A 25955-nucleotide genomic window follows, 5' to 3' on the forward strand; every position below is an offset into this window, starting at 1 on the left:
CAGCCTAAAGACCTCTCAGCATGAACTGTATGGTGCTTGTAAAGTCACATTACCATGTCAGCAAGTCTTTTGCTGATTCATCAAAACAAGATAACAAGAAGCCCTTTTATTAGTAACGTTTAGCAACAGGACAACCGCCACTTACACATTATATCTAAGGCACACATTTCTTCAGCCCACAGCTGAACACGTTTGAAAAAAGTGACCCCAAATTTTGATTGGTAGTCTGTATTTTATGAACCATTGTCCGTCTCACGGGCCACTACTTGAAAACGAGATTGTGTGCTGACGCAGGTGACGGTCAGAGGTTGCCGACCCCTGAACCTACGGTCTAGTAAAAATAGCGCTAATAGAGAATTTTGTACAATTTTTTTAGACGACTTCATTGGTACAGGAACTGTCAAGTTCCAGAAATTATTTTCATTTTATGAGTTTTATACAGCAAAGAGGCCAATATTGCTCGCATTTCTGAAGCAGTCACTATTTAAAGACCCAAATGTTAAAGCGAAAGCTTGCTGTAAACTTAGCACGTTTCTTTTATAGTTTTGTCTCTAAGACTCGATGAAATCCCAGATTTTAAAGAGTTGTTATTCCACCAAAATCAGAAGAAAATGAACTGATTGAATGAATTGAATTTGAGAACAAATACACTTTAATTATAAATCCCAGAGTGGGTCTTTAACATAATGATTGTTTAAGAAAAACAAATGTATAGCCAATAATTCACCAACTCCACTGCCACCTTAAGTCAACTATTCTTTCTTTCTCTTTTTCGTTCTCTCTTTCTTTGTATCTAACTTTTCTCATCCATCACCGCAGATAGAAAGTGGAAATTCATCATCTTAGTGAAAGGGCTCTCAGTAGAAGTTCAAGAGCTCATCAAATCATATGATAGCACCTTCTGGAAATAGAAATGAAAGTGCCATTTTGTCTGTTCTCTCTGAGACGTGACCGAACACGACTGTTGGATTAATCCAGAACAATGTGTGCTGTGTCTTTCATCTTCTCAGGGAACCTCTAGGTGCGTCTAGCGATACTGCCGGGTCTGAGAGCTTACCAGCACTGCTACAACACTGTATTACTAAAGCCAAGGGAGTGGCTGCCAACAACAATAACAACACAACCTCCGGAAGGAGAACAGGTTTGTCTGACGATCGGAGAGCAGCTACAAAAGATTACCGATCAAACAGCCGTCCTGTGTATGAGTCCTTTGCCTCTCTTTCAGGTGCGTCTCTCTCTCAGACCCAGCAGCAATCTCAGACACCCCAAGAGGGAGAGGATCTTAACCTCCCGAGAAAGAGGAAAAAGCAAAACAAGAAGAACCCCTATCTCTATTTGACCTCCTTCCTGCGCCGCAGGCAGTTCGAGGAGGACCAGACAGGCATTCTGGCCAGTGCAGACTCAGAGGGCCCAAATTATGGGACTCTACGCTGACCCGTGTGCCCAACAAGCCATTGGACTCGACTAAACTGACCACCCCTGAGAAATCCCACCTCAGCACGTCCTGCTCTACCCAAATATCAAACGAATACCTTTCTTATAATCCTTAAAAAGTTAATCTGCGTTTCGGGGAGTGGGAAACATTGAGCTGAATACTCCGGGGTTGGAAGACAAGAACAATGGCTTTTCCGGGTTGTCACTGCAACTTGTCTTTGAGGAATTTCACTTGAAAATGCTCTGAAAATATATAATGTATATAAATAGTAAAACAAGGGAATTAAGCTTCCTCCTACAGTAATAAAAAAATGTGTTGGTTGAGTATGTCACAACACGTTCAAGATTTTTCACTCACTGGTCATTGAGGGGTCCATATCTTTAGGTTTTTCAGTGATACAGCGTACTGTTAAGCCTGGTGCGTCCTTGGACAGGGACATGAGTCTACCTTTCCTACAATACAAATAGATTCAGTATTTAAACACAGGGTTCTTACCACAAATATACCTCAGAGTAAACGCAGATTTGCTGTAATTCTTGTGGTATACTGTACGTACTTGACCTTTTTACATATGGATAAAAAGGTTTATATCACACGCCACTCTCATTCTCTCAAACGGATAATATGGCCTAACTTTATCTACTTTAGAAGCTTTTTATTACCAGTAAAAGCTAGCATATTGTGTTTGTTTTGATTTGTGACCCGATGCCAACAATTAGAGGAAGGCGTCTTCATTTTACTGCGCGATGGTTCAAGTGTGTTTACAGCACTGCGGCGCTGCGTTAAGACAAAGATCATAACCTTCACGAGATCGCTCAAACTAACTTGGGACTCAGATGCTCAGCGGAGGTTGGACTTGAAGGGTCAGAGGGACGGGGGTGACAAATTGTGAACTGTACTGTATGTATTTCATTATTAAGGAAATCATTTGTGAAACGCGGCACAGCTCGAGGTGCCTTTTTGTTTTTGCCTTGTATTTATCTGTTGTGTTTGCTTATATTTTCGAACATAAACTGCCTTTTTCTTCGCCTTCTCACGCTTCTCTCACTGTAGGAGTGAGGGAGTCCGATAGCGTGTGTGTGTGTGTGTGTGTGGTTTTACTTTTTCTGCCAAGGACTCACGAGAGAAATCGCTACGGAAGATGCATGAAAACTCGTTTTGTTTTCTTTTAACATGGGCTTGTGCTTCAACTGTGTATATCCAAATAATAGGATAGAACCAGATTAAAACCTATGAAAAACAATTTTTAAAAAAATGCGCACAGTCAGATTAGGAGGGGAAAAAGGCAAATAAATCGACACATTTTTGCACTGTACATGCAAAAGATTTGATGCAAAAATAACCAAGCAGTACAGCGAGGATGTTAATGTTTAGCAGCAGCTCTTAGAGGAGAATGTGATTGTTTCTAAAGCTGTCAACAAGCAATGGGAAATATTCAAACGACTGCCACCTTGACTGTTTATCTTTAACAACTGTAGATTACTTGCTAGCTACTTCTCTGTGTGTTTGTTGATTTTTCGACACTAACCGATACTGAATGTATGTTTTGCTGTACAGGAAATGAATGTCCCAATGTCACAGAACATTGAATGACCCGTCATTATTGCTTCTAGTGTAGCTGAGATTGGTGAGGTGACCAGTTGGCGCATCAAGTCCAAATTCCTGTATGTAGTCCCACACGGTTTCTGAGCCAAGTCCCCGCTTTGATCTGCAGAAGAGGAAAAGCAGTTATCATCGTATTGTCACCGAGACATATCAAACAGTTTTTCTCCCCCACCTCCTAATAACGACTCAAAGGTTTCCAGCTAAAAAAAAATCCGCGCGAATGACTCGACTCCACGTCTGCTCGCCGAAATCTTTTGACGAGCGAGAAAGCGGCGCTTGCCTGAAAGCGAGCGTCAGAAATTGGTTTCGTGTAAGATACGAGGAAAAAAAATCTATATTTGTTATGTACTGTACATGGTGTGTATTGTATTTGTAAAGATGACGCAAACCATGTTTTACAGGAACACGTTCTTGTATGAGGATGTATGAAAAGGATCCCACGGAAAAAGAAATTAGATTATATATAAAAGTATTTGCTTACAGTACGGCTTTAAGTGGATAATGTTTTTAAAACATTTTAAGGTGCCTAATTTGTCATACTTTAGCAGACGTTATTTTATCTGAGAAGAAAAGAAAAGTTCATGTTAGTACCGTACAGTGTGTTATTGCCATAGCCCGCTGGCTGCACAAGTTGAGTAGTATCCTCTCTGATGTATAGTACGTGAATGCCCATTGGAAAAAGCTTTAGGAGCAGAAGTGTGTTGCCCTCTACTATAATATTTCTGGAACAAAGTAATCCTGTATTTCGCCCGTTCACGAGCACACCTGTAGATTCACTCCAGATCTCTTCGCCTTCACGTGTCCAAAGCAAATAAACTTTTTTTCTAAGAGTCGAGGACATGCTAGAGTCCTGTAAAACACGTGCTGTGGAGGAAATTGTGTTTACATTAGTTCGATGACGAAACGTGTGTTAGGGCATAGTTGCTTTGAACATTACGACTTGGTGCTATGTTTAACTTTGTGGTGCTGTAGAATAGAGGTCTGAAGATTTTTTCCGTTCCCTGTTTCCACAAGCGACTCCGTCGGCCCCTGGTGTTTTTGAGCAACTAGACACTCTAGGCCCTTTTCGTTAACGGTATCATGGTGTGAAGACAGTGATAGACAATACTGGAAACTAGTAGTGTAACCTCAAATAATAGAGACTTGTGACATTCAGATGAACTCAAGACGACTTGTTTTCTATAGCGTGTTTGCAATGTCTGTCTGTGCTTCCAAGGTACCCTCTCTAAACTATGTTTGTGCTGATATTGAGACTATTAACCCAGCCTAAAAGGAGAAACATAACCTAATTTAGATTAGTACACGCCACAGGACACATGAGAAGGAATCTAAGAGCATCAGATCACGAGGGGATCTTTTCTACACACTTCCTGTAGGTCTTTGGTTAACAGCACTGTTTTTCAAGCACACGACTGCAGGGGCGCTACCGTCTCATGTCACACCGCCACCTTTTTTCAAGGTAGAATTGCTACTAGTACTGTACAGTATAGCCATGGGTAGTCACCAGTCCACATTTGTAATTATCCCCCTCGTAGAAAGGAATCGGGAAAGCTCATACATCCTCTTCCTCGTGGGTTTTTAAGAATGGATGTTGTCTTCCGGGCTTTTTTTCCCTCTCTTTTGGTTTCCTTGCATCTTCAACAGAAACATGTACAGTGTTTAAGAGGGCTGCTTTGGATGTACTGTTAGCTCATTTCTGTTTGTTCTTTGATTCGTTTGTTTTCTCTCAATTTTTCTGCTTACAGCTTTTAGTGCATCACTAGGTGCTGGTAGGATGATACTTAGAAGAGATTTGTTTTTTTCCTTTCGTTTTTTTAAATTGTATTAATCTTGCATGTAGAGACAATACAAAAACGCCTATTTAGCAATCATTCATGGACATCCGAGCTGGTTGTTATTGGACGGAAAATAGAAATATGTAGTATTTTCTATATTCTCTGTTTTTGTGTACCAGCACTGAGAACTAGAATGTATTATTATCGTAGGCTACAATAAGCACTACATCGTTGACTGTTTTAGCTAATGCTCATACTCAAGCAAACCAAGTAGTGCTTAATTAAAGGAAGAAAATTTACTACATTTCATTTCACTTCCATCCACTGAACTCTGTGCTGTACATCACATGTTTACATGCTGTATTATATGTTTTTATTTTGTTTTTTTATGTGCATAATCTGTCTCCATAATGTTCATATGTAAATAATTCAAAGCAAAAACATTTGTCTGTTTTTTTGTTTTTTTTACTTTTTCTCTTTTTAAAAAAAAAAAAACACAACAACAATAACCTGATGTTTCTGTTTTGTTTTTGGTCAGTTTTTTAGACTTGTCTTTCTTTTCTGTCACCGCATCAGGTATTTATGCTTCACTTAACTTTTTGTGAGCAATTAACTCATACTGTATGGTGCTGTACCAAAGCCTTATGTATAATATTTGTATTACTTTTTTTCTCATTTGCCACTGCTCTCCAGTGAATTCGTCTCAGATCATGTCTTACTCACTCTTCATGTTCAACTGCCATGGATCTTGTTTCTTTATTGAGTAAAACTGAAACCTGAATGAACTATGATGTAAAAACCACCCTGGGCCGTTACCAACTGGCCTTGGATGTACAGCGGCAGTCGTTGCCATCTCAAGCCTTTATAGGGAAAACGCACAGGCTCACTTCCGGTGGCTCGTCATGACGTAGGCATGGGCTTAGCACATGCTCTATGCTCTTATCTATGGCATGTCTGTGAGAATATGAAAGCAGTGTTGTGTTCATGTCACCATATCATTTCAAACGTTTAGTCCCATATGAAATTTTCCTCTCAAATTTTTGTATTTTGATATAATAAAAAAATCAAAAGAGGTCCTGTTTTTTCTGTGGTTTTGTGTGACCGGTGAAGAAGATGCTGTAGTTCATACCCTAGACACAGGGTGTAAGTGTTGGGCAGAGAGTGAGGATGGGATATGAGCAGCTTAATCAGGTCAGGGTTTTTTTTCCTTTTTGTTGTTGTTGTTGTTTTTTTTAATTTTAGGACACATGAGCAGGATGATTACAGGAGCGCCAGGTTTCGAATGACCTTTTTTCTTGAATTAAAAAAAGAATAAAAATTATCCTGTGAATGTACTCTTAGATCCGACAGACACAACCAAGGAAGATCAAAGACTCGGTTCAAATGCATGCTTGTTGTTCAATGATTAATATCCCCACCCAGACTTTGAGGAATGAATTGTCCCGCGGCTGAGCCAGAACAAGGAAGACAAATAACCTGAAAGAGGATGAGGTCTGTCACACTGACCTTTGTGCTTTTGTTCAAATTCCCTCTGGCATGCTTGGAAGCAAACAAATGCAAAGCCATCTGCATACACCTTAGGAAAATAAAAGTTCACCTAATCCGCTGGTCAAACAGACGACGTCACCTGCATTTCACAAAGATTGCTGAATAGACAGGGTTAATTGCTCTGTATGTTATTCCTGCTGTTTAAACTATGGCATTTTTTGTGTAAGTCAATAAAGCAAATGTGAGGGTGTTTTTATTTAAAGAAATGAATAAACATTATTTAACATTGAGTATTTGCCTAACAGTGGTAAATACCACAGTTTACCCGAGGCCTGGGAGCATCAGATATTCATTACAATGATACTATGATATGATGAATGATATAGCCCAAAATAAAATACAAAAAACCCATTTTAAATAACATGTTTACATATCGGCAGTTTTCTGCCTCAGAGTTAGATGATAAGACCCAAATACATTTCGGATTTGTCTGGTAAATCCTTTAATGTGGCATAAGTACAGGATATGTGAGGGACAGGGGTGGTAAGTATAGCAGCTTTAATCGGTGAAAGGTGGCAAAATCGCCTTAATTAATTAGCACAAATTCATAAACGGTGTAACTGTACAAACAAGGTTCCACCAGGAAACCAGCTAATAAACCAAACATCAATTTGTTTGTTTTTTTGTTCAAATCACATTCAGAGCGACTGGACAACAGCAGAGTATCTGAAAGTTACTCCATGTTTTTGACCTTTAGAACAAAATATAGTTACTTGAATGTGAGTGAAACATTACAAGATGAACGTGAACTGAAAACACACAGCAAGTGGGTGCAAAGACAAAAACACAGACAACTCCCAAAAACATGTTAAAGCTGTGGATGGATGACTAACGGCTGCATCCTGATTAACAGGTCTAGAGAACATAAATTCATTAGGAAAGGGTTTACTGAGGAAAAACAGAGTTGGATTTTGTGCGGGACCTGTGTGGTGTTTTTGCATATTCACTTTGCTCTGAAACTTTGCATCTCTTAGAAAATAAAACCCTGGGAAAAGTTATAACTTTACTAAGTTAACATTATGAGGTACATTAACAAGGCTGACCACTGGGCCTAATGACTAAAACCCAGGTTTTAACAAAACTTTAACAGGAGTTGAAGTTTTATTGGCTTCTTACAGCAGCTTGAGCCTTTCCTGTGAGTTCACCACGCTGCATACCAGCAGCATCAGACAGCAGTAACACACATCCGTCAGGTTCTCCAAAGGGACCGACTTCAGCGGGTTTGCCCAGGTGGCCTAACAGTACTATCTTCATTTATTATTCATAACTATGAAATGTATAGCATAGGTTCAAACAGCAACTGATTTGTCACACTTTCTATAACATCTGTCCTTTTCATCTTCTACTCAACTTTAAGTCAAATGGGTTTTTTTTCCCATTATTTTTATTTCACAGGTGATGTTATTACATATTCCAGTCTCCAGTGGATTATTTGCAGCAGTGACATTATTGTGGCTGTGGATGCAGCACTCTATGTAAATTAAGCCGAGCTGATGTTTGTGCAGGTTAGACGAGGCATTCGTTCAAGCTGCTGAAAAGGAAGGACTTGAATAATTTGTATGGTATCCTAACTAGTTACCAGGCAGTAGATTTATAATCAAAATTAATTTCCACATTTTGTCCATCTCCATCATATGCTAGCTACTTTTGGAAGAAAAATAAATAAAGAGAGAGCACAAACTGTTCACAGTATATTATGATGTTATTCAATGGTGCCAAAAATGTCTGTGCATGAAAATAGAAGCTTCTGTTAAAAAGATGGATTAGATCCTATCAATTATGCTAGCTGTATAATCGATTTTCAAAATTACAGTAGGCCAGAAATTTTAGTACAGGTTTGCAAGGACCATAAAAGGTCATCAAAAGGTCCCAGTGCTCCCACAGCCTAAAACAGAAGAGCTGAATTTCACATTACCTCCTTCAGTGGACAAGCACAATAGATGCTGTATTAGGATGAGTGACTTGCACACCAGGTTTCACTCCTCTCTGTTACCACCCACCTATTTTACAGGGTTATGTAATTCCTTACTGAGCATTACCTAATGCAGCACAACTTGCATTGTCGGGGCTCTTCGGACTGGTGAATATTTCTCCAGCAAGCGCTTGCACTACCCTCATGCCTGCCTCATATGTGGGTCCTTGACTTTGAAAGGTCTGGGAAGCCCTGAGGCTAAAACATCCTAGGCGCGGGCACGAGGTCAGTTCAGCAGCGCGCGCTCCCGGCACCCAGTGTGCAGATTTCCCAGCCTTTCAGTCAGTCCGGTCGCGGCTCCCGGAAAGACTCCCACACTGCCTCAGCGATGCCGCACCCGGTCAACGGTTTTCTCCGCAAAACGTCTACCTCAGATGATCAGCCGTAGCCCGAGTGTGAGTCCGAGCCGCGCATTTCTGCAGTGCGATGCTGACAACATGTTTCCTCGTCGAGGAGCCCTGCGCTGTGCAGCATAGAGGAGGCAGCAGAGTGGAGCAGCGGGTACAGTTACAGGTAGGCTGCTGTTTGAGCAGGGATCGTAACTGGCTGTGCAGACATAACCACACCGGGTTTAATGCGCTGTCAACCGCCGAAGGTGTGACCATCGCGCGTAATTTAGACCCCACCACCAAGCTGATGTGATTCTTTACATTAGAGTTGACTAATGATCGTGTGTTTATGTGTGCGCGTGTGTTACGCACGCAGCTGACCGCTGATCTGTCAGGCCCAACAGGTCAGAGTACACAGGCTGTAAAGTTTTCCCAGTGGATCCCAGGAGTCGGTTTACGGGACTGCAATATGCGCATGATTGCATCACAGGGAATTAAAACTGACTTTGTCTGTCAAGAGGATTTCGTTGCTGGTGTGTGTCTGTGAATCACTGTTGTGCAGTGCGTGGACACAGTGTAACCAAGACCCGTGTTATTTACTGCAACAGTGCAACACTTGCCCTGCAATAAGTGTTGTGACACCTGCACTTCCTGTATTCGAATTTCTGCCATGTGTTTATTTATTAGTTAGAAAGATCTTTAGTGTTTGAAGGCTAAGAATTGTATTGTAATTTGTGAGGCTGTGTTCATTATGTAAGATATGGCATGTGCGGTGGAGGCTTGAGTATAAAATAGCTGTAGAGTAGAAACAAACATAAAGCAACAGTTTTGAGTGAGATGCTACTGACATATATTAAATGAACTGTTAATGTGTTCAAATAATTATTCATTGAGGAAAATGTAATGTATACCAATCAAGTGAATTTCATTTGCCCAGAATCAATTAAATGTTAAATTTTACATTATACTTATGTAACAAAATCACATGTAATTACATTAGTCAAACTCAGAAACAGGCAGATTTTTGAGTGAATGGTTAGTCCATCAATCCCTCAGTTAACTGAAATATGTTAACAACATTTGAGTAATCATATATATACATTTTAAATGGCTTTGTTTTTAAGACTGCAGATGCACCAGTAAAGACTTTGAGCTATTTGACATTCTGTACTAATGAACTATATTTTTATCCAGTTGATGACATTTTACACAACTCCCAGAATCCACTGGGCCCAGTTTGTCACTCAGGAACAATTACGTTTGTAATGTCTGTAGGACAAAACGTGCTATTTACAGACACTGTATTTGGCGTTAGGAGATAAATGCATTGGAGATGTCGTAAAACAAACGATTCATCGTAGAAAATATTATTTAGAAATGTGTGTTGGAGTGTGTGGGCTCGCTGTAATAATTGCATTAGTCATATTCTATGGTAATGTGTATTTTGTGTAATGTGGTCCAGTCGACTGTACAGTACAGCCTTATAAATGCATTTCCACAGAGCTGAGTCAAAACCTCCCTGACAGCTGAACATGAGCTTTACAAAGTTTGTAGCTGTTGCAGGGATTGCTGTATTAGATTGCACTAGATTGTAAAGGGAGCTGGGATCTTGTCCTCTGGCATTCCTGCATTTTTTCTTTTTTTTGTCTTACACAGTAAAATGGTAAAATGTCTTTTTTTAGACAAAGTAAACACTCGTGCTTATACTGGAAAGACCTTCATCTTACTGTAAGGGTTAGACTGTCATCCAGAGTGACAGATCAGCTTGTTGATTAAATATTTGGCTCTGTTGCATACAACTTAATCGCCCTGCTGGTCACCCCGCTCTCTGCCTGGCACCGGGGATCACTGTAACTCTGGAGGTTGCGGGGCAAAGGCCGAGCTAAATTTAATCTCACTGTGGTTTGATTTCAAGGAGATTATAAGATCAAATGACCCCACCACCATCTCCTCCTCCTCCCTCTATGAAGTGATTTGAGCCCAAGCTTCAGTAACTACGGTTGATTTTTTATTATTTTTTTTAAACGGCATTATCAGAGAGCAGTGCCTCACCTGCTGTCTCAGTCCTGCCGTGCAGAGAAGCGACAAATAGACTGTCTGGTGATGTGTCGGAGCTTCTGGCCAAAGGTTCCTCTGAGGCATCATTTGCCTCCTTGTGCTTACCTCATCCTCAGTCTGGAGGAGCATCAAGTCACGATGGACGGGAGAGAGGTTACCATGGTAACCACAGGGCTTTCTCCTCTGCGTCTCTTGCCTGTGTTGACTGCAATCCAGAGCTCAGAATGAGAGCATGAAACCAAGTTTCCTCCATCGGCCAGCCACTTGCCTTTTGGGGGGTTCTGCAGAAAAAATAAAAGAATTTTATTAAAAGTGCAGTTTAAGCTGATACAGTCGGTATTTAATAAACTTCACAGATACCATGGCCATGTGTATGTGAAAGGGTCACATACCCAGAGACGGTTATCACTATAGACCGTATATAAGAAATGGGCATTGTATTTGGGTCTGAAAAGTAGAACCAGTCCTCAAGGGCCTTAAACCTGCTTTCTTTCTAATAGCAACTATTGGCAACTATGATATAGTCATCTTGTTTTTCCATTCATGACCTCAGTAAACACTTTGCGAATATATTTATTGTCCCAGTCACCAGTTTCAAGTCTTATTGAATCCAACACGAAGTTCATTTTGGTAATCATAGTTCCATGTAAAGTAAATAGTTTATAAAGCAGAGTATCTGATTGGCTGTCATGTGATTTAAAGTCACAAGTTTATGAGTGTGCCGTGCCCTCTCTCCTTATTCGGATTCACCCCTCACATGTGAAATGTAGTTTTAAAAGACCCTGATGGTGACGGGCAAAATGCTCCGCTCACAGATGAGTGGGTGGTGTCATGGTGACTCCTCCTCCCCATCTATGATTATCATCACACTTTGTTGTGTACCTCAGCTTCTCGGATAATTTCAGCTTTTTTCTAGCTCATTTTGGGTTTCTGACCTGCCATCTTTACTATTTTGGCTCATTCTAACCACAACAGGCCTGCAAACCTGCTTCACACAGCCCAGCTAACACTGAAATACAGACACCCAAATGTGGTGAAAACAGCAGGACAGAGTGTAGCAGATTTACATTTATCATGTAGCCAGAAGTATTTGTTTAGGCGACTTCCAACAATGTGTGTTTTATCATCTGGCCAGTAAGGGATCAAATTTAAAAAGTAAAAATCAAACATTCTGCAAGCTAGCAGTGATAATTACAATGTAGCCTTATTGTTACTCTTTTTGCTCTTTCATTAGACTTCTGCTAATTCCATAATGAAGGTGTGATTAGGTCATGTTACACTGTTTACTGTAGGTCCACAGAATGGGAGCGATTTTTGCATTAATATGTGTCAGTTAAATTCAATTTTTACAGAGAAAGGTAAAAAGACATTTTCATATTCCCTCTCCTTCTTCTTAGCTTCCTTCCTTCCTTGGCTTGCCTTCCTGCCTCCTCTCATATGTGATAAAGTATCTGTGACTCACTTAGACACATCTGCTGTGTGTTTGTAGCTACAAATATACAGGCAGTCATTATTCTTGTCAGCACACATGCTGATAGCAGTTTCATAAAAAGTATGCACGACTGTGTAGGCTGCCCTGTTTTTCCTTAAAATGCCATCTAGGCCATCAGATACCGGGGTGACATCCTTTTACACTCTCTGTTGCAGTCTCCTGACATCAGAGCAGCACTACTTTTTTTCTTTTTTTTAAGTGACTGGTAGAGGGTTTCTTTATTTGTACATCTGGATTAGGTTTGCTTAACACATTGAAAATGACTGATGGAGATGTGGTGGAAAGATGATTTCTGCTTGGCGTACAGCAGCTCTGCAGTTTTAGTTACATGGGTTTGATGCCTGGTTTGGCGGGATGGTGTTTTTCTCACCTGTACGGCTGCATCAATATGTGCTACCTGTTTCATTGCCAAGATCAACTAGAGTAATGACTTTTTTTTTACAGATGTGACAGCTTTATCTTTTTATAGCTCAATATATTTGGGCCAATTCCAAAATAGTCCTCCTGTTTTTTCCTCCATGTGTTGTGATTTTCATGATGCTGAGAGGTGTTTGGTATAGCCCTCAATCATATGTTGCTGTCGGCTATCTTCAGCTCATCCCCCACAAGTTGTCAGGCTTCTGTTTCTGTCAGGCAGCTTTAAAGCACACAGCTAGCCTGCCTCCTCTGCAGTGTGCAGTACAGCATGTTCCTATGCTTGATTCACTGTCTTATGCGGTGCCATCAGCAAGGTCAGGTATTGTACCATGTGGCACACGTTTTCTATTTTTTTTAAATCATGGAATGCACGATAAAGGAAATATTGTAAACAATGAAGAGATAATGCTTGGATCTTTTTGTGTTAACCTAGATTTTTAAGCTGTAAATAGAGGCACTAATTTTATTACATGTGCCTCTAGAGCCACATTAATTGGCAGCATACTGTCTTCACTTCTATATGACTTTCCAAAAAAACATTCCCCCCGGTGACCCTTATGAAGCAGTGCTTGATGCAACACTTCTAAACAATAAATTAGTTTGCTGCTTGCTTGTATAGTACGTTGGCTCTCCTTTGGCAAGGTTACAGTGTCTGTTAGAGAGGAGATGCAGTATGAGATGTGGATGAATTGGAGTCTGATCTGGCCCATATTCCTGTCTGCCTGCTCACATTCTGCTGAGTCAGGAGGCTTTGTAGAAGGCCGTCAACAGCAACTCAGTGAGGCTCTGGGCCAGAGGGGCTGGTGGGAAACTGCTACTACAGCAGCAGTTAGTTGGGGCTGACGAATCTACTTGTTACTCCAAACATTTCTGTGCTGATTAGCAGAGCTGCTTAGGGAAGGTAAAACTGCCTTAGAGTTAAATGGAGGGATTTTTAGTGCTGGAGATGAACCTCAGAGGTGTGAAAAGAGGCTTGTTTTTTCCACCCACACGCCCTTTTAACATGCACTGTTTCACAATGCACACCCACATTGGTTAGAAGCTAGTTATGGGAAGATTGTGGTGCCGAGTTTGCTTAATCAGGGCATTTCTTCTGTTTGTTTACAGTACATAAGGAGGTCAGTAGTGATACTGGATTCCATTAGACAGTAAGATAGATCAGGGCCATATTGGTATGAGCCTTTCCAAATATGATGATTCTTACGCATTCTTACACTTAAAACTTTTTAAATATGAGTTTTGGAGTGTGAAGTTGGCATGTTCTCCTCATGTCTGTGTGGGTTCTCTCCTGGTACTCCAGCTTCCTCCCACAGTCCAAAGACATACAGTTGGTGGGATTAGGTTAATTGGTTATTCTAAGTTGCCTGTAGGATTGAATGTGAGCATGAATGGTCGTCTGTTTCCTGTGTTGGTCCTCCGACAGCCTGGCGACCTGTCCAGGGTGTACCCCCCTTCTCGCCCTGTGGTAACTGGGATAGGCTACAGACCGTGACTTGGAGCCAAGCCGAGCACATAAGAAATAACCCCAGACCAAAATTGCACCTGGACAGCACCAGTATGAACCTTATTTAGTTGTCTGTGACTTGCAACAGACTGAAGGTCAGTACAGGGTATACTCTATGACCTCCCAATGTGAGGTGCTGCTTTGATAGGGATAAGAAAGAAAGAAGAAAGTGTTCTTTATTGATCCCCGTGGGGAAATTCGTCTCTGCATTTAACCCATTCACTCAGTGAAGCAGTGGGCAGCCATTGGGCGCCCGGGGAGCAGTGTGTAGGGACGGTACTTTGCTCAGGGGTACCTCAGGGTAGCTGTTCAGAGGAATCGACCCCCCGACCTTCCGATCATGGGGCCACCGCTCTACCTACTGAGCTATCCCTGCCCCTAGATAACTAGAAGTAGATAATGGATGAAGTCCATATTAAGACGATAGCATTACACAGTTGCTGCAGATTTGTTGGCTGCACATCCATGATGTGAACGTCCCATTCCACCATAGATGCTCTATTTGATTGTGCAGTATACTCATTGTCATTTTAAAGGAATCAGCAATCAGAGGATGGGTACACTGTGGTCACAAATGGATGGACATGGTCAGCAACAATATTCATGTAAGCTGTAGCATTTCTAATCATGCCAGTTAACACTAAGGAGCCCCAAGTCTGTCAGGAAAAACCTCCCACACCTTTATGACACTAGCCTCAGTTTCCTGTTCTTAGGTGATTGGAGTCACACCTGGCGTGGTTTTCAGCAGCTGTAGCCCATCTGCTTCAAGGTTCAACATGTTGTCCATTCAGAGCTGCTTTTGTACATAGCTTGGTTGTAATGATTGATTATTTGAGTTACTATTACCTTCCCATCAGTGTGAACTATTTTGGCCATTCTCCTCTGATGTACGAAGTCATTTTTAACCAGAGTACTGTGTTCACTGTACATTTTCTCAGTTATGGATCATCTCTGTAAACCTTACAGATGGTTTTGTTGGAAAATCCCAGTGGACCAGCAGTTTCTGAAATACTCAGACCACCAACAACAATGCCATATTCAAAGTGATTTGAATCATCTCTATTAACAATTTGGATGCTCAGTTTAAACTTAAGCAGGTTGTTCTGAACATTTCTACATGCCAAAATTTATTGAGTTGTTGCCATGTGATTAGCTGATAAGATATTTGCATTTACTAGCAGCTTAACAGTTGCACCAAACAAAATGGCCAGTGAGTGGATATCTATGAGCAAAGATAATGATGCTAAGTGAACTAATTTTATCCCGGGGCTCATACTGAAACTGCCATGACGGCCTTGACATTTTCTTGAAGGTGGATGTTTTCTCCAGCTAACTCCTGTCAGTGCAAAAATGATAAAAAAAAAAAAAAAGGAAGAAAGAAAAGAAGCTGATATTCTCATGAAATCATCTCATGAATGTGCCGTCTGACATTCTTTATATCCCTGAAGCAGCTCCTGGCACTGTAGCATGATGTCATCGCAGATTACAGTCTGGGCTATGTGAATTGTAGCCTTGAGAGTCGCGCACGCTGCAGCCTCAAGTGTGTTAACGTCTGGCGGCTTCATGGGATCGGACTCCTTCTCCCATGCTCTACTCTTACGCTCACCCACCCACTCTGGCTTTGTCTTCCTCCCTCTCCTCCCACTCACGTTTCTCTACAGCGGACAGTTGCAGTAAAGCAGCATCATGGAGGCTGGATGCGTGGTTGCCGCGGTGATTGAGAATGCTGCCTCAGGACCCGAGGGAGAACCAGGAAGTAGTGACGTCCTTGAGAGGTGAGTTGCTCTGTTTTTTTTCTCACATCATGTCAGCTGATGTGAATCATGTAAAAACATAAAAATGCTTGGAGACAGACGTGTGCGTGCGTAGCTCTAACTATCATGTGCTTGTGTGCTCATTTACATGCGCGTTTGCATTTGAGATGCTGCATGAAGGAAAGTAAGAGCAGGACAGCGTTAAGGCTAAAACATGACCCTGTCCCCAGAGAGAGAGACAGACAGACTGTCTCTGTTTCAAGCTTCATCATGTCCAGACTTTACCATATCTCTTCTTCTCTTATGCAATTCACTGTATCCCTGTGGATCACATAAATTACACTGTGTGTCTGTGTTCCTGGCCTGGAGTCCTGATCTCATCATGCTGAATTACGCTGACAAAACCGTGCTCTGTCTCTCTCCTGGCTTTGTTGCTCATAAAAGTTGAGCTGAATGGAACCTCACCCTGCCCTCTTCAATACACTGAGTCACATTTCAAGTGACGGTTTTGTGAAGCAGTCCCTTGTGGGTGAATTGTCTTTATGGCTCACTGAATAGTCAACCTTGGCTTTCCTAAGGGCATCCAACAGACCCCAAATGTGCTACAGTTTGTTTTGTTTTGCTTTCAGATTAATCTGGATCACGGACATTTGTGCAACATATGTTTCCACCTTGACCTGATTGGATTAAACTAGTATTTTCACATATTTCCCAGTTATCATATGTGATGCAATTTAAACCTTGCAGTGCTTGTACAACATGTTTTCTGGGCCATGCTGTTGCAATGTCAGGATTTGAGACCAAGCCACACTTTATGAATTCCTCCTCACTTGCTCCCTCTGGTGTATTTTTTTAAAAAAGTGACAAGCCTTATTTTAAAGTCTCCGTGGCACAGCAGTTGATACTGTGACATGTTATCTCTCTTTTATTTAAATTCCTGGCCTGTGTCTTCCTGTAGTGACGTGTTACCGTCTACCGAGCTGGACAAAGACGATGCCTTACCTCAAGCCACTAACAGTAATCCTCTAGAGGAGAAACAACCACAGGAGACATCCACTGTCATGGTACACGCCTACACACACACACACACACACACACACACACACACACACACACACACACACACACACACACACACACACACACACACACACACGCCTCTGACTCATCACTTATGCAAGAAAACACATAAACACCAGCAGAGATGGATGTCTCCCTTCTTCCATGAGGCTGCACTGGTTCTGGAGGTTATTCACAGCATCTTGTCACCGAGGTCATATGGCAGACATGTGAAAGTCAGCTGTTATGTAAATTTGCATTTAATGATATCTCACCAGAGACTGAGGTGACATGCTTGATAGCAGCTGAGGTAAAGGTGTGATGACGGTGTCATGCCACAGACACATGATGTCATCTTTTCTCTCTGTTTGTCTTCTTTATCTATCTGAAGGGGGATTTTAAGATGTAAAACTGGTGAATTTTGTTTGTTAATTACCATCTGTCTGTTTCTATCTCTCTCTATCCATATTAATCTCTCTTAACTCTGATATCTGCACATGAATATGCAGAATCTGTTAGCAAGGGACTTGCTAGATTCTTGTTCCTGGAAGCGTTCTGGTTTCTGCTTAAAGCAGTATTAACCATTTACATCTGGTCAATGTTAGACTGCAAGCAGGGAAACAGTCCTGTGAAGAGCAAAGGTGGGTGGCTGTGGGGTAGTGTCATTACCGTGGGACAGCATGTATCTTGTGCCAATACTTCCTGTTTGATTAACCGAACATAGATGCATTTTAAAATGCAATTTTAAAAAAAACAAAAAACTACTGACTGTATGATTATTATTTTTTAGTTGCTTTTTAAAAATGTATCTACATTCTTAAACAACAACGACTACAAAAAACAGGAAGTCCTGGCACCAGATACCCGTTGTCCCGTGGTTACCTCCTGAGGGATTATTAGGCAAAGTAGTCACATGACGTGTGCATTTTTTTTTTAAATGTATACTGTATTTAAAAAAAAAATAAAAAAAATTCCAAGTTTGCATTTTGATTTTCAAGCTATGTACACGTGGAGTGGGTGGAGACAAGTGTGACGGAAGGATAGTGGCAAGAGTGTTAGGGGAAGTTTGCTCAGTGGTAGAGAAACCTGCTATAATACATGTTTGGAGACGGTGGCACTTACCAAAAGTCAGGAGGCCAAGGTGGAGGTTGCAGAGTTGGCAGGATTAGAAATGAGTACATCACAGGGACAGCTCAAAGTTAGAGAGGCAAGGCTGAAATAGTTTGGACATGTGCAGAGGAGAGATGGTGGATATATTAGACAAAGAAAGTGGATTATAGAGCTGCCAGACAGGAGGAAAAGAGGAAGACTGCAGAGAAGATTCATGGATGTAGTGAAGGAGGGCATGCAGAGGGTTGGTGTGACAGAAGAGGATGCTAGGGATGATCTGCTGTGTCGACCCCTAAAGGGAACAGCTTAAAGAAGAACAAGATTACAGCTTGTACTGCATTCATGCGTTCACTATTGAAAACTTGATTTCTAACTGGAAAAATTCCAATGAACTCTGCCTCAAAGTGAACAAGTTTGCTGCACCAGTTTTCTGAGTTGTTGACATCATGGTGGTATGAAATATGCTGAATAAAGTACATTTTTGGTTCAAAGTACTGAGATATATGCTTACAGGAATTGCTAATATTAGTGTAAATGACATTTCAACAAAACATGAACACATATATGATAACACAGTATAGGATAGCAAAGAATGCAATACACCACAGCATATAGTAATATAACAAATTAGCCTTGCATACTGTGCTGTTGCATAAAACTTATTGTACTGCTTAGAGTCACTCCTTTAGTGTGTAGCACTTCAGTTGTAGCACCTTCACTCTTTCATGTGATCGACATCATTACTGTGGTCACTGCAAATGGTTCTCCATCAGCTGTCCCGTGACTGACTGACATTTATCGAAGTGTGCTGTCTCCGTTTGGCAGGCAAGGAGCGATGACATCACAGAGCACCCGGCTGAGCCCATCCTGCGTTCCTGCGTCAGCACAGCCAGCATGAAGGTCAAGAACATGAAGAAGTAGGTGTTCCTGGAGACAGTGTTGCTGCTATTATAGGCTGTAAACCAGGCCTCTTATTCAGGCCACTGAAATGAGGACCTATAAAATGACGGGTGTGACACAGACAGATAAGTGAGTCTGTTATCATGTGCAGACCTAACCTCACCCTTCTTCTTCTTCTTCTTTTATGCCAATAAACTTTGCTCTTCTCTTTTTCAGTGTTTTGAATACTGATAAGTTGCTGCGTTTGCTATATTTTTTTTTTTGTTTTTGTTTTTCAGGCTGACTTTTCCCAGAGGTCACTTTCCCAGATTGGCAGAGTGTGCCCATTTCCACTATGAGACAGTTGATTTTGGCAATGTTCAGGTGAGACCTGAAAATACTTACACCATGACTTCAGCAGCAGAGTTTCTATGTTTAGTAATTGTGTCTTTGGCTCGAGTTCAGTGGCCGTTTTAGTGAATTGCTCCAGAAAGGAATCATTCTTTAAACGCAGCGTGGCAGCTGAATCGATAACCTTGTTTGCCTTTCCTGGACAGTTACTGCTCTATCCTTCTTTCTCCTTAAATGTCACAATAGAGCAAATAGTCTATTCTATCCAGGAATTGTAGGGTTTTGTATGAGACAAATTTAAAATCTCAGTCTGATAAATCACATGTTACGTGTGTGAGTGTGGCTGCAGTTATAGTTGATGCAGGGGAAGAGTTAACCTAAAAGCACAGACTAAACCTTAAATCCGGCTTCATAACACAGGCCTCTGAAGTCAGTGATTGGGATTCCTTTCCTTTAACCACGTAATAAATTATTTGGACATATAGATAATTTTCTAGGTTTAAGAAAGACTTTGTTCACTGCAGTGATAATAAGAAACAGTGAAGCCTTAGTGGCTGCTCATCCATGTGTGGAAGTGATTGTTAGTCGCCTGGTTAACCTCGGTGTAGTGCAGGTTGCTTGCCAGCAGAGTGCATCAGTCACCTCTGATACAGGCTGCTCCAACTACAGGCTGCCAGTGTCAGCTTCAGGCTGCCAGAGCAGTGTATGCATGTATGCACGCATACTTTGAGGCTGAATCCCTACATCTAGTATTAGTCAGCTACAGTGTAACAGGCTGGACGGGACTTCGATTCTTGGATGCTCTGACTCTGTTGGGCATCCTCTTGTGGTTGCCATGATTGTGATGGATGCATCAGCAGCGTGGAGGGAAGTGGAAGCAGCACAGTTCCAGTGACCTTGGAAAGCACCACAAGGAGACAAAAGGCAGAGTCAAGCTGAAATAGAAATTTGGGTGTGTGGAGACGTTGCTGTGGGGTGTATTGCACGCCACAATGCAACGTGATGAATCCTCGACTTAATCTGAGAGATTAGTCTTTGTCCCGTGATGCATTTCTCATGTCTCTTCATCCACATAGTGCAGCAGCCAGGTGCTGATCAAGTCTCATATATCATGATTGCAGAATAGCACAAGGACAGCAGACTGCCTCTGTCTGCAGCCTGCCTGATTGATCCCTCTCCAGATTAGCTGCAGTCTCGCCTTGAGAGCGCAGTGAAGGAGAATTGTTTTGAAATGACAAAGGGTCGTCTTTCTGTCTTGTGCCTTTGTATGATGGATGAGCTTGTGTATCTGTGTGTGCCGGCTGAGCCCATTTTACTGGCAAACTCCCTTTTGTTGCCGGAGAAAGGAAAGAGGGTTAAGAGAGAGAGAGACAGAGGGAGAGCGAGAGGAGGAGGGTGATGGAGACCGAGCGCAGGAGAGGGAGGAGGGGGAAGAGATCGAAAAAGGGATGCAGGAAGGGGGGTAACGCACACACACACACATATATACGCACATACACACACACACAGTTGGGAGCATCCTCTTTTCATATATTCTGCTTTTAGAACAGAGCATGAGCGCGCGATGATCCAAAGCACTGGAAATGAGCTTTTTGGGTAAAACGGCAGGGGACGGCAAATAGGCGAGCTGCGTTTGAGCCGCTGCTCAGCTAAGATTTGGCTTGTTGGAGGAGCTCGCTGAGGTCCAGGACTGCGGCTGCACACAAAGAGAGAGCCACCTCCTCCAGCTGCGGGGAATATGTGAGATGCCTTAGTGGCAGGTAACATAAACATGCGTTGACTATATATTCATCTGAGCTTCTGGTGGTTGATATTCGTGAGGAAATAATGTCACGCTTGTGCATTAGCATGCTCTAGTTTGAAGAGAGGAGCCTCTGAGGTATGAGCGTCACGGAAGAAGTGATGCTCAAGCATGCCTTCGGTGAAAACTTTGAGATTTTTGCTGTTTTATTTTTATTCAAATCTTTTAAATTGAAACCTTCTTTTTTGTCTGTGATTCAGTCCATAATCCTTCTCATCATAATCTCTTTGGCTCGTTGACCCGTCGGTACCTAATTTAGCTGTTTGGTCGGGACTAGTATTTCAGATTCTCACAGTGTACAAGAGCTCTTCCATCATGAATTATTTAGATACAAATTTCTCAGACTGCGTTCGTTGTCACTGTGGTTTGCTGTATTACTGCTGAGCAGTAACTGGGTCGCTGCGTGTTGTATAACAGTGTATCTGGATGAGTTGCTAACAGATATAAATAACCAGAACTTCCCTTGGCTTCGAGGCCTTTGAAGTCGCTGCTACAGTAATGTCTATCAACAAATTCCCAAACTACAGTGAAGCTTTGATCGTTTCAGTTTTGGGGCATATTAAAAATTAGTGAGGAGGAAGAAAAAAAGAAATATTCTTTAAATCTACACCACCTCCAAGTTCAAATGCTAACAGCTGATCTATTATACATTTCATACTGCAGGATTTATAGTGAAGTGCTGCTGGCAGATGATATATATCCTCCTTATCCGCCAAATAACTTAACCACGAAAGCTGTCAGTCACATTTAAAGATCATTTGTCGGAATTCCTTTTTTACAAAATCTTCACATCCTCCTATATTAATGCATTATTTCCCCACAGTGCCTTGGTGCTTGATTTTCATCACACTTTTTCACTCCACTGTTCAGCGTAAAAGTGGTTTTACTATTTCATGCAGAAATGGGTCCTTACATGAAGTTCTCCTTGTATACCAGGTCATATACAGAGAGGTTGTTGTATTAAACTGATCAATTATTTAGCACGACAGCCTTCTCAGCGTTAGCTTCTCTGTCTCTCCGTAGCTGGCCTTTGCAGAGGGGCAGAGTGAAGGACCAAAGGCTGGGCTGGACTCCAAGGAGCTGGTCTTTCTGGTCCAGATCACTTGCCAGGTAACATTATTTGCTACTTTTGTGAACGAGATTAGATCGCACGATGTCGTATATTTCTTTCCATTTCCGTTTATCATTTGTTCGTCCTCTCAGGGTCGAAACTGGCTGGTGAAGAGGTCTTATGAAGACTTCCGGGTGCTGGACAAGCATCTGCACTTGTGTATATACGACCGTCGTTACTCCCAGCTCACTGAGCTGCCGCGATACGACACGCTGAAGGACATCGATGAGGTATCTATGTCCATAACGTATAAGATCACAGATTTGCCTGAAGTTATCTGTTTAATGTTACAGACAGTTTGTGTTTTACAAATCTTGATCATGTGCTTCCTTTCAGTCAGTAGCCACAATGTTGGCAACCTACCTGTCCCGCTTCTCTAACATCGCTGACAATAAGATCAACTGTGGTCCGGTATTAACATGGATGGAGGTATCTGTTTATCCTTTGGTGATTTTTGTTCTGACATTTTGCTTTTGTTGCAGAAAAACGTAAGTTTTTGATTTTAATCAGGAATTAGCACAATAGCACAACAGAATTTAGAGTGTCCTGGGCAAGACTGGTAGCATTAACCCTCCACATTTCTGATGGTGAGAGAAACCAGAGCTCCAAGATCATATCAACACAAGCATGAAAGGACTTGGGCGGTTGTCAGTGTATTTTGTGAAGTAGTGCGTCTCCTGTAGCTCATTGGCCTATAAAGATTACATTTGATGCCCTCCCCTGTAGCCTTAATGACGATTTTGGACATTGAGGGGTTATAAACATGCTTTGAAGGCCATTAATAATAGTTTTTCCCGGAGTAGCTGCATAGGCAGAGATGTCCCTCACTAACGTCTCATGCACACCAGTTATGTCGTTCTATAAGCAGACCTGAAATATGACAGAAGCCACTCAGTTAAAAAAAAAGCGTTACCCCTAGAAGGCTTGGTAAAGAAACAAGCAGTAAGACACAATTCAGCTGTCTGCTAATGAGAACTGTCAGAACCATAATATGCTGGCTCTTGTTGCACTGAATTCTTTTTCATAAAACAAGGCAGTCGCTTAATGTCAAGCCCTTTAAACCATTTTAAGTATTTACTGTCCGATCAACTGCTGCTAAAAAACAATCAGTTTAATAGCTTATGCTACATGCAGTGCATTGTTCAGGCTCTGCTTTAACAGGAAACGACTGATATTAAGTCAAGTAGGAGGTAAAAAGAAAATATTTTTTTCCCTCTCTTCTGCTTCCTGTCTCTGTCACTTTTACTGCAGTGACAGAGCTCCCGTTCCCTGCTTCCTGTGCTTAAGAAAAACTGGGCTAACACGTCTCTGTTGTAACACTTTTTATTTTTAGATCGACAACAAGGGGAACCATCTGCTGGTGTCTGAAGAAGCTTCAATCAATGTCCCCGCCATCGCCGCTGCCCACGTCACCAAGCGGTACACAGCCCAGGCCACAGACGAGCTAACCTTTGAGGTACCAGCTATTATAAAACATCTATGAGAAACACACTCCCATTTGTTTAACTTGTTTTTTCTTCTTTAGCTAGATTTTATTTGACCGAGTGTTTAGCATATGCAGATTTCTGATTCCATCACGATTCCTTTTTAATGGACTCACCTGTGATCAGACTCATCATCACACGCTTTGTGATCCAGGTGGGGGACATTGTTTCAGTCATCGACATGCCGCCTAAAGAAGACACAGGCTGGTGGCGAGGGAAACATGGATTTCAGGTATAATAAATGCACAAATGTCCTCTTTCTACTGTATAATAATACAGGTAAAAACCGGTAATACCTTGAATTTAATTAAAGAGAACCAGAGGTGTCCCACTTTGCATCCCTGTTCTGTTTTACCTTTTAATGTTTTTGAGTCATTCTATCATCATGGGTCTTCTGCTCAACTATCTCTGGTTTCAAAAACATTTTGTGTCTGATCCAGAAAGGTCTGAATAGTTTCTAAATGGTACTCTAGTTATAACTAAGCAAATAATGTTTTTAAAATATATTTTGTGTATTTTTAATTTTCGAGTCCCACTGCCCCGGAGCAGTCTGATAATCCAGATTAAGTTTAAAATATAGTCAGAGAGACATTAAAAATGCAACAATGTAGCATTTTCTTATATATTCTGGCAGTTAGCGTGTGTCCTTGTTTGCTTGCAGTAGTTGTGGCTTTAGACTTACTGTTGAGATGGGGAGTTAAGGTCTTGTATTGGAGATACCGATGACGGCATGTGGAAACGGCAATTTGGCCTCGCGACACTTATGACAGGAAAGTTAATTATTAATCCCTTTCTTATAACTGTTAATTATTTTGCTGTGTTTGATGTATAAAAACATTTCAGGCATTTTATTGTGGATACTTTATGAGATATTCATATTCAAATATAGTTTCAGATTTCAAAGTGTGAAAGAAAAACACGCTGGGAGTGGCTCAACAAACCAGAAATACAATGTATGCAAAGTAATTAGCATATGAAGCCTAAATTTCACAGCAATCGTTATATCCTCAGACTTTGGACGCACAACATTTTTATGCAAATTGGAGATGGGAGAGCAGAAAATGTTTTTAAAAATTTGATGCTTTGAAATAAATGAACCATTTACAATGTCCATACAAAGTCTGTGGATATATTTAATAATAGGTTTGGCCTGCAACTCCAGGATGCTGTCCAAATCTTTTGACAGACCTTACCAAAGTAATCAAATGTGTTGTTGTCCCTGCTAGAGTAGAAGTAGTTGCTGCCAGCAGGAGCACGTTTTGCAATGAGGATCTAGACGCAACGAGACAGACTCACAGGTTTTGTGTCTGTTTGTCACAAACAATGCCAGCCACACTATTGCAGCTGATAGCTGAGGATTTAGCGTCTGAGGCAGCGTCTCATGCTTCCTGACCTATTTCTGCACCCTCGCCGTATAACAGTCTGCTCCAGCATAAAACACCCCCTCTGGTCCTTTTAACATTCAAGCGTATCACAGTTTCTGTCTCTCCCCTTTAGTCCTCTCAGTCTCTCTTCTCTCTTCTTCCAGGTTGGTTTCTTCCCCTGTGACTGTGTTGAGCTGATAAATGACAAGATTCCCCCCAGTGTTCAAAGCTCAGTGCCAAAGCCAGGTACTTTTCAGTGTGTGTGTGTGTGTGTGTGTGTGTGTGTGTGTGTGTGTGTGTGTGTGTGTCGGTGCGTGATGATTTATTTAAGACTTGCTTCCAGGATATGAGTCAGATTGATTTCACTCGCCTGTTATATATATGTTGGTTGTGTGTTTCATCTTAATCAGTGTGTAAGAAGCATGGAAAGCTGGTAACGTTCCTGAGGTCTTTTATGAAGTCTCGACCGCCGCCGCAGAAGCTCAGGCAGCGCGGCATCCTCCGAGAGCGTGTGTTTGGCTGTGACCTGGGGGAACATCTCCACAACTCAGGACATGAGGGTAAAATGGATTTTTATTTCTCATTTTACAGTGAATCATTTTTACCTGCTGGCTGTTCACATTTCAGTGTAAACTGCTGGAAGGTAAGAACTAATCCCAAAGCAGGGATTACCTCGTGAATCTGTGGCTCTATAGATTTTTGTAGATTTGCCAAAACTGCTTTGTGTATTTTGGGTTTTTAGGCCTTTGGGTCAATAGGTAGACAATACTCATGTGACTTTCACCTTGTGTATTATTTTAATTTCATACATTTCTTGCTAAATATTGTAGTAAAATCTGTTCTTCACGCTGGATAATGTAATTTCACCTGTGTTGTGACTCCTTACAATGAAGCGATGCCTACTTGT

At 41.5% G+C, this 25955-nt stretch overlaps 2 protein-coding genes across 9 annotated transcripts in view; both read left to right on the top strand.

The window, feature by feature from the left end:
- The window catches only part of igsf9ba (immunoglobulin superfamily, member 9Ba), a 73443-nt gene extending 68414 nt beyond the window's left edge, over positions 1–5029 (top strand). For 2 of the 4 annotated variants that reach the window (XM_040008584.1, XM_040008586.1), the window contains one exon: positions 1011–5029. In XM_040008584.1, coding sequence (XP_039864518.1) covers positions 1011–1434 — 424 coding nt within the window. In that variant the 3' untranslated portion in view covers positions 1435–5029. The remainder of the gene's footprint in view (positions 1–1010) is intronic. The other 2 variants (XM_040008585.1, XM_040008587.1) reach the window with 2 other exon arrangements.
- A 3379-nt stretch (positions 5030–8408) lies between these two features.
- Positions 8409–25955, top strand: part of arhgap32a (Rho GTPase activating protein 32a) — a 30613-nt gene continuing 13066 nt past the window's right edge. For 2 of the 5 annotated variants that reach the window (XM_040008579.1, XM_040008580.1), the window contains exons 1-12: positions 8409–8848; positions 15797–15910; positions 16848–16953; positions 18884–18975; positions 19237–19321; positions 22113–22199; positions 22293–22430; positions 22537–22629; positions 23534–23656; positions 23839–23916; positions 25213–25294; positions 25459–25608. In XM_040008579.1, the coding sequence (XP_039864513.1) occupies positions 15822–15910; positions 16848–16953; positions 18884–18975; positions 19237–19321; positions 22113–22199; positions 22293–22430; positions 22537–22629; positions 23534–23656; positions 23839–23916; positions 25213–25294; positions 25459–25608 (1123 nt within the window). In that variant the 5' untranslated portion in view covers positions 8409–8848; positions 15797–15821. The other 3 variants (XM_040008582.1, XM_040008583.1, XM_040008581.1) reach the window with 2 other exon arrangements.

This window comes from Simochromis diagramma, unplaced genomic scaffold (assembly GCF_900408965.1).
Source record: "Simochromis diagramma unplaced genomic scaffold, fSimDia1.1 OVJJ01000344.1, whole genome shotgun sequence".
NCBI classification, from domain to species: domain Eukaryota; kingdom Metazoa; phylum Chordata; class Actinopteri; order Cichliformes; family Cichlidae; genus Simochromis; species Simochromis diagramma.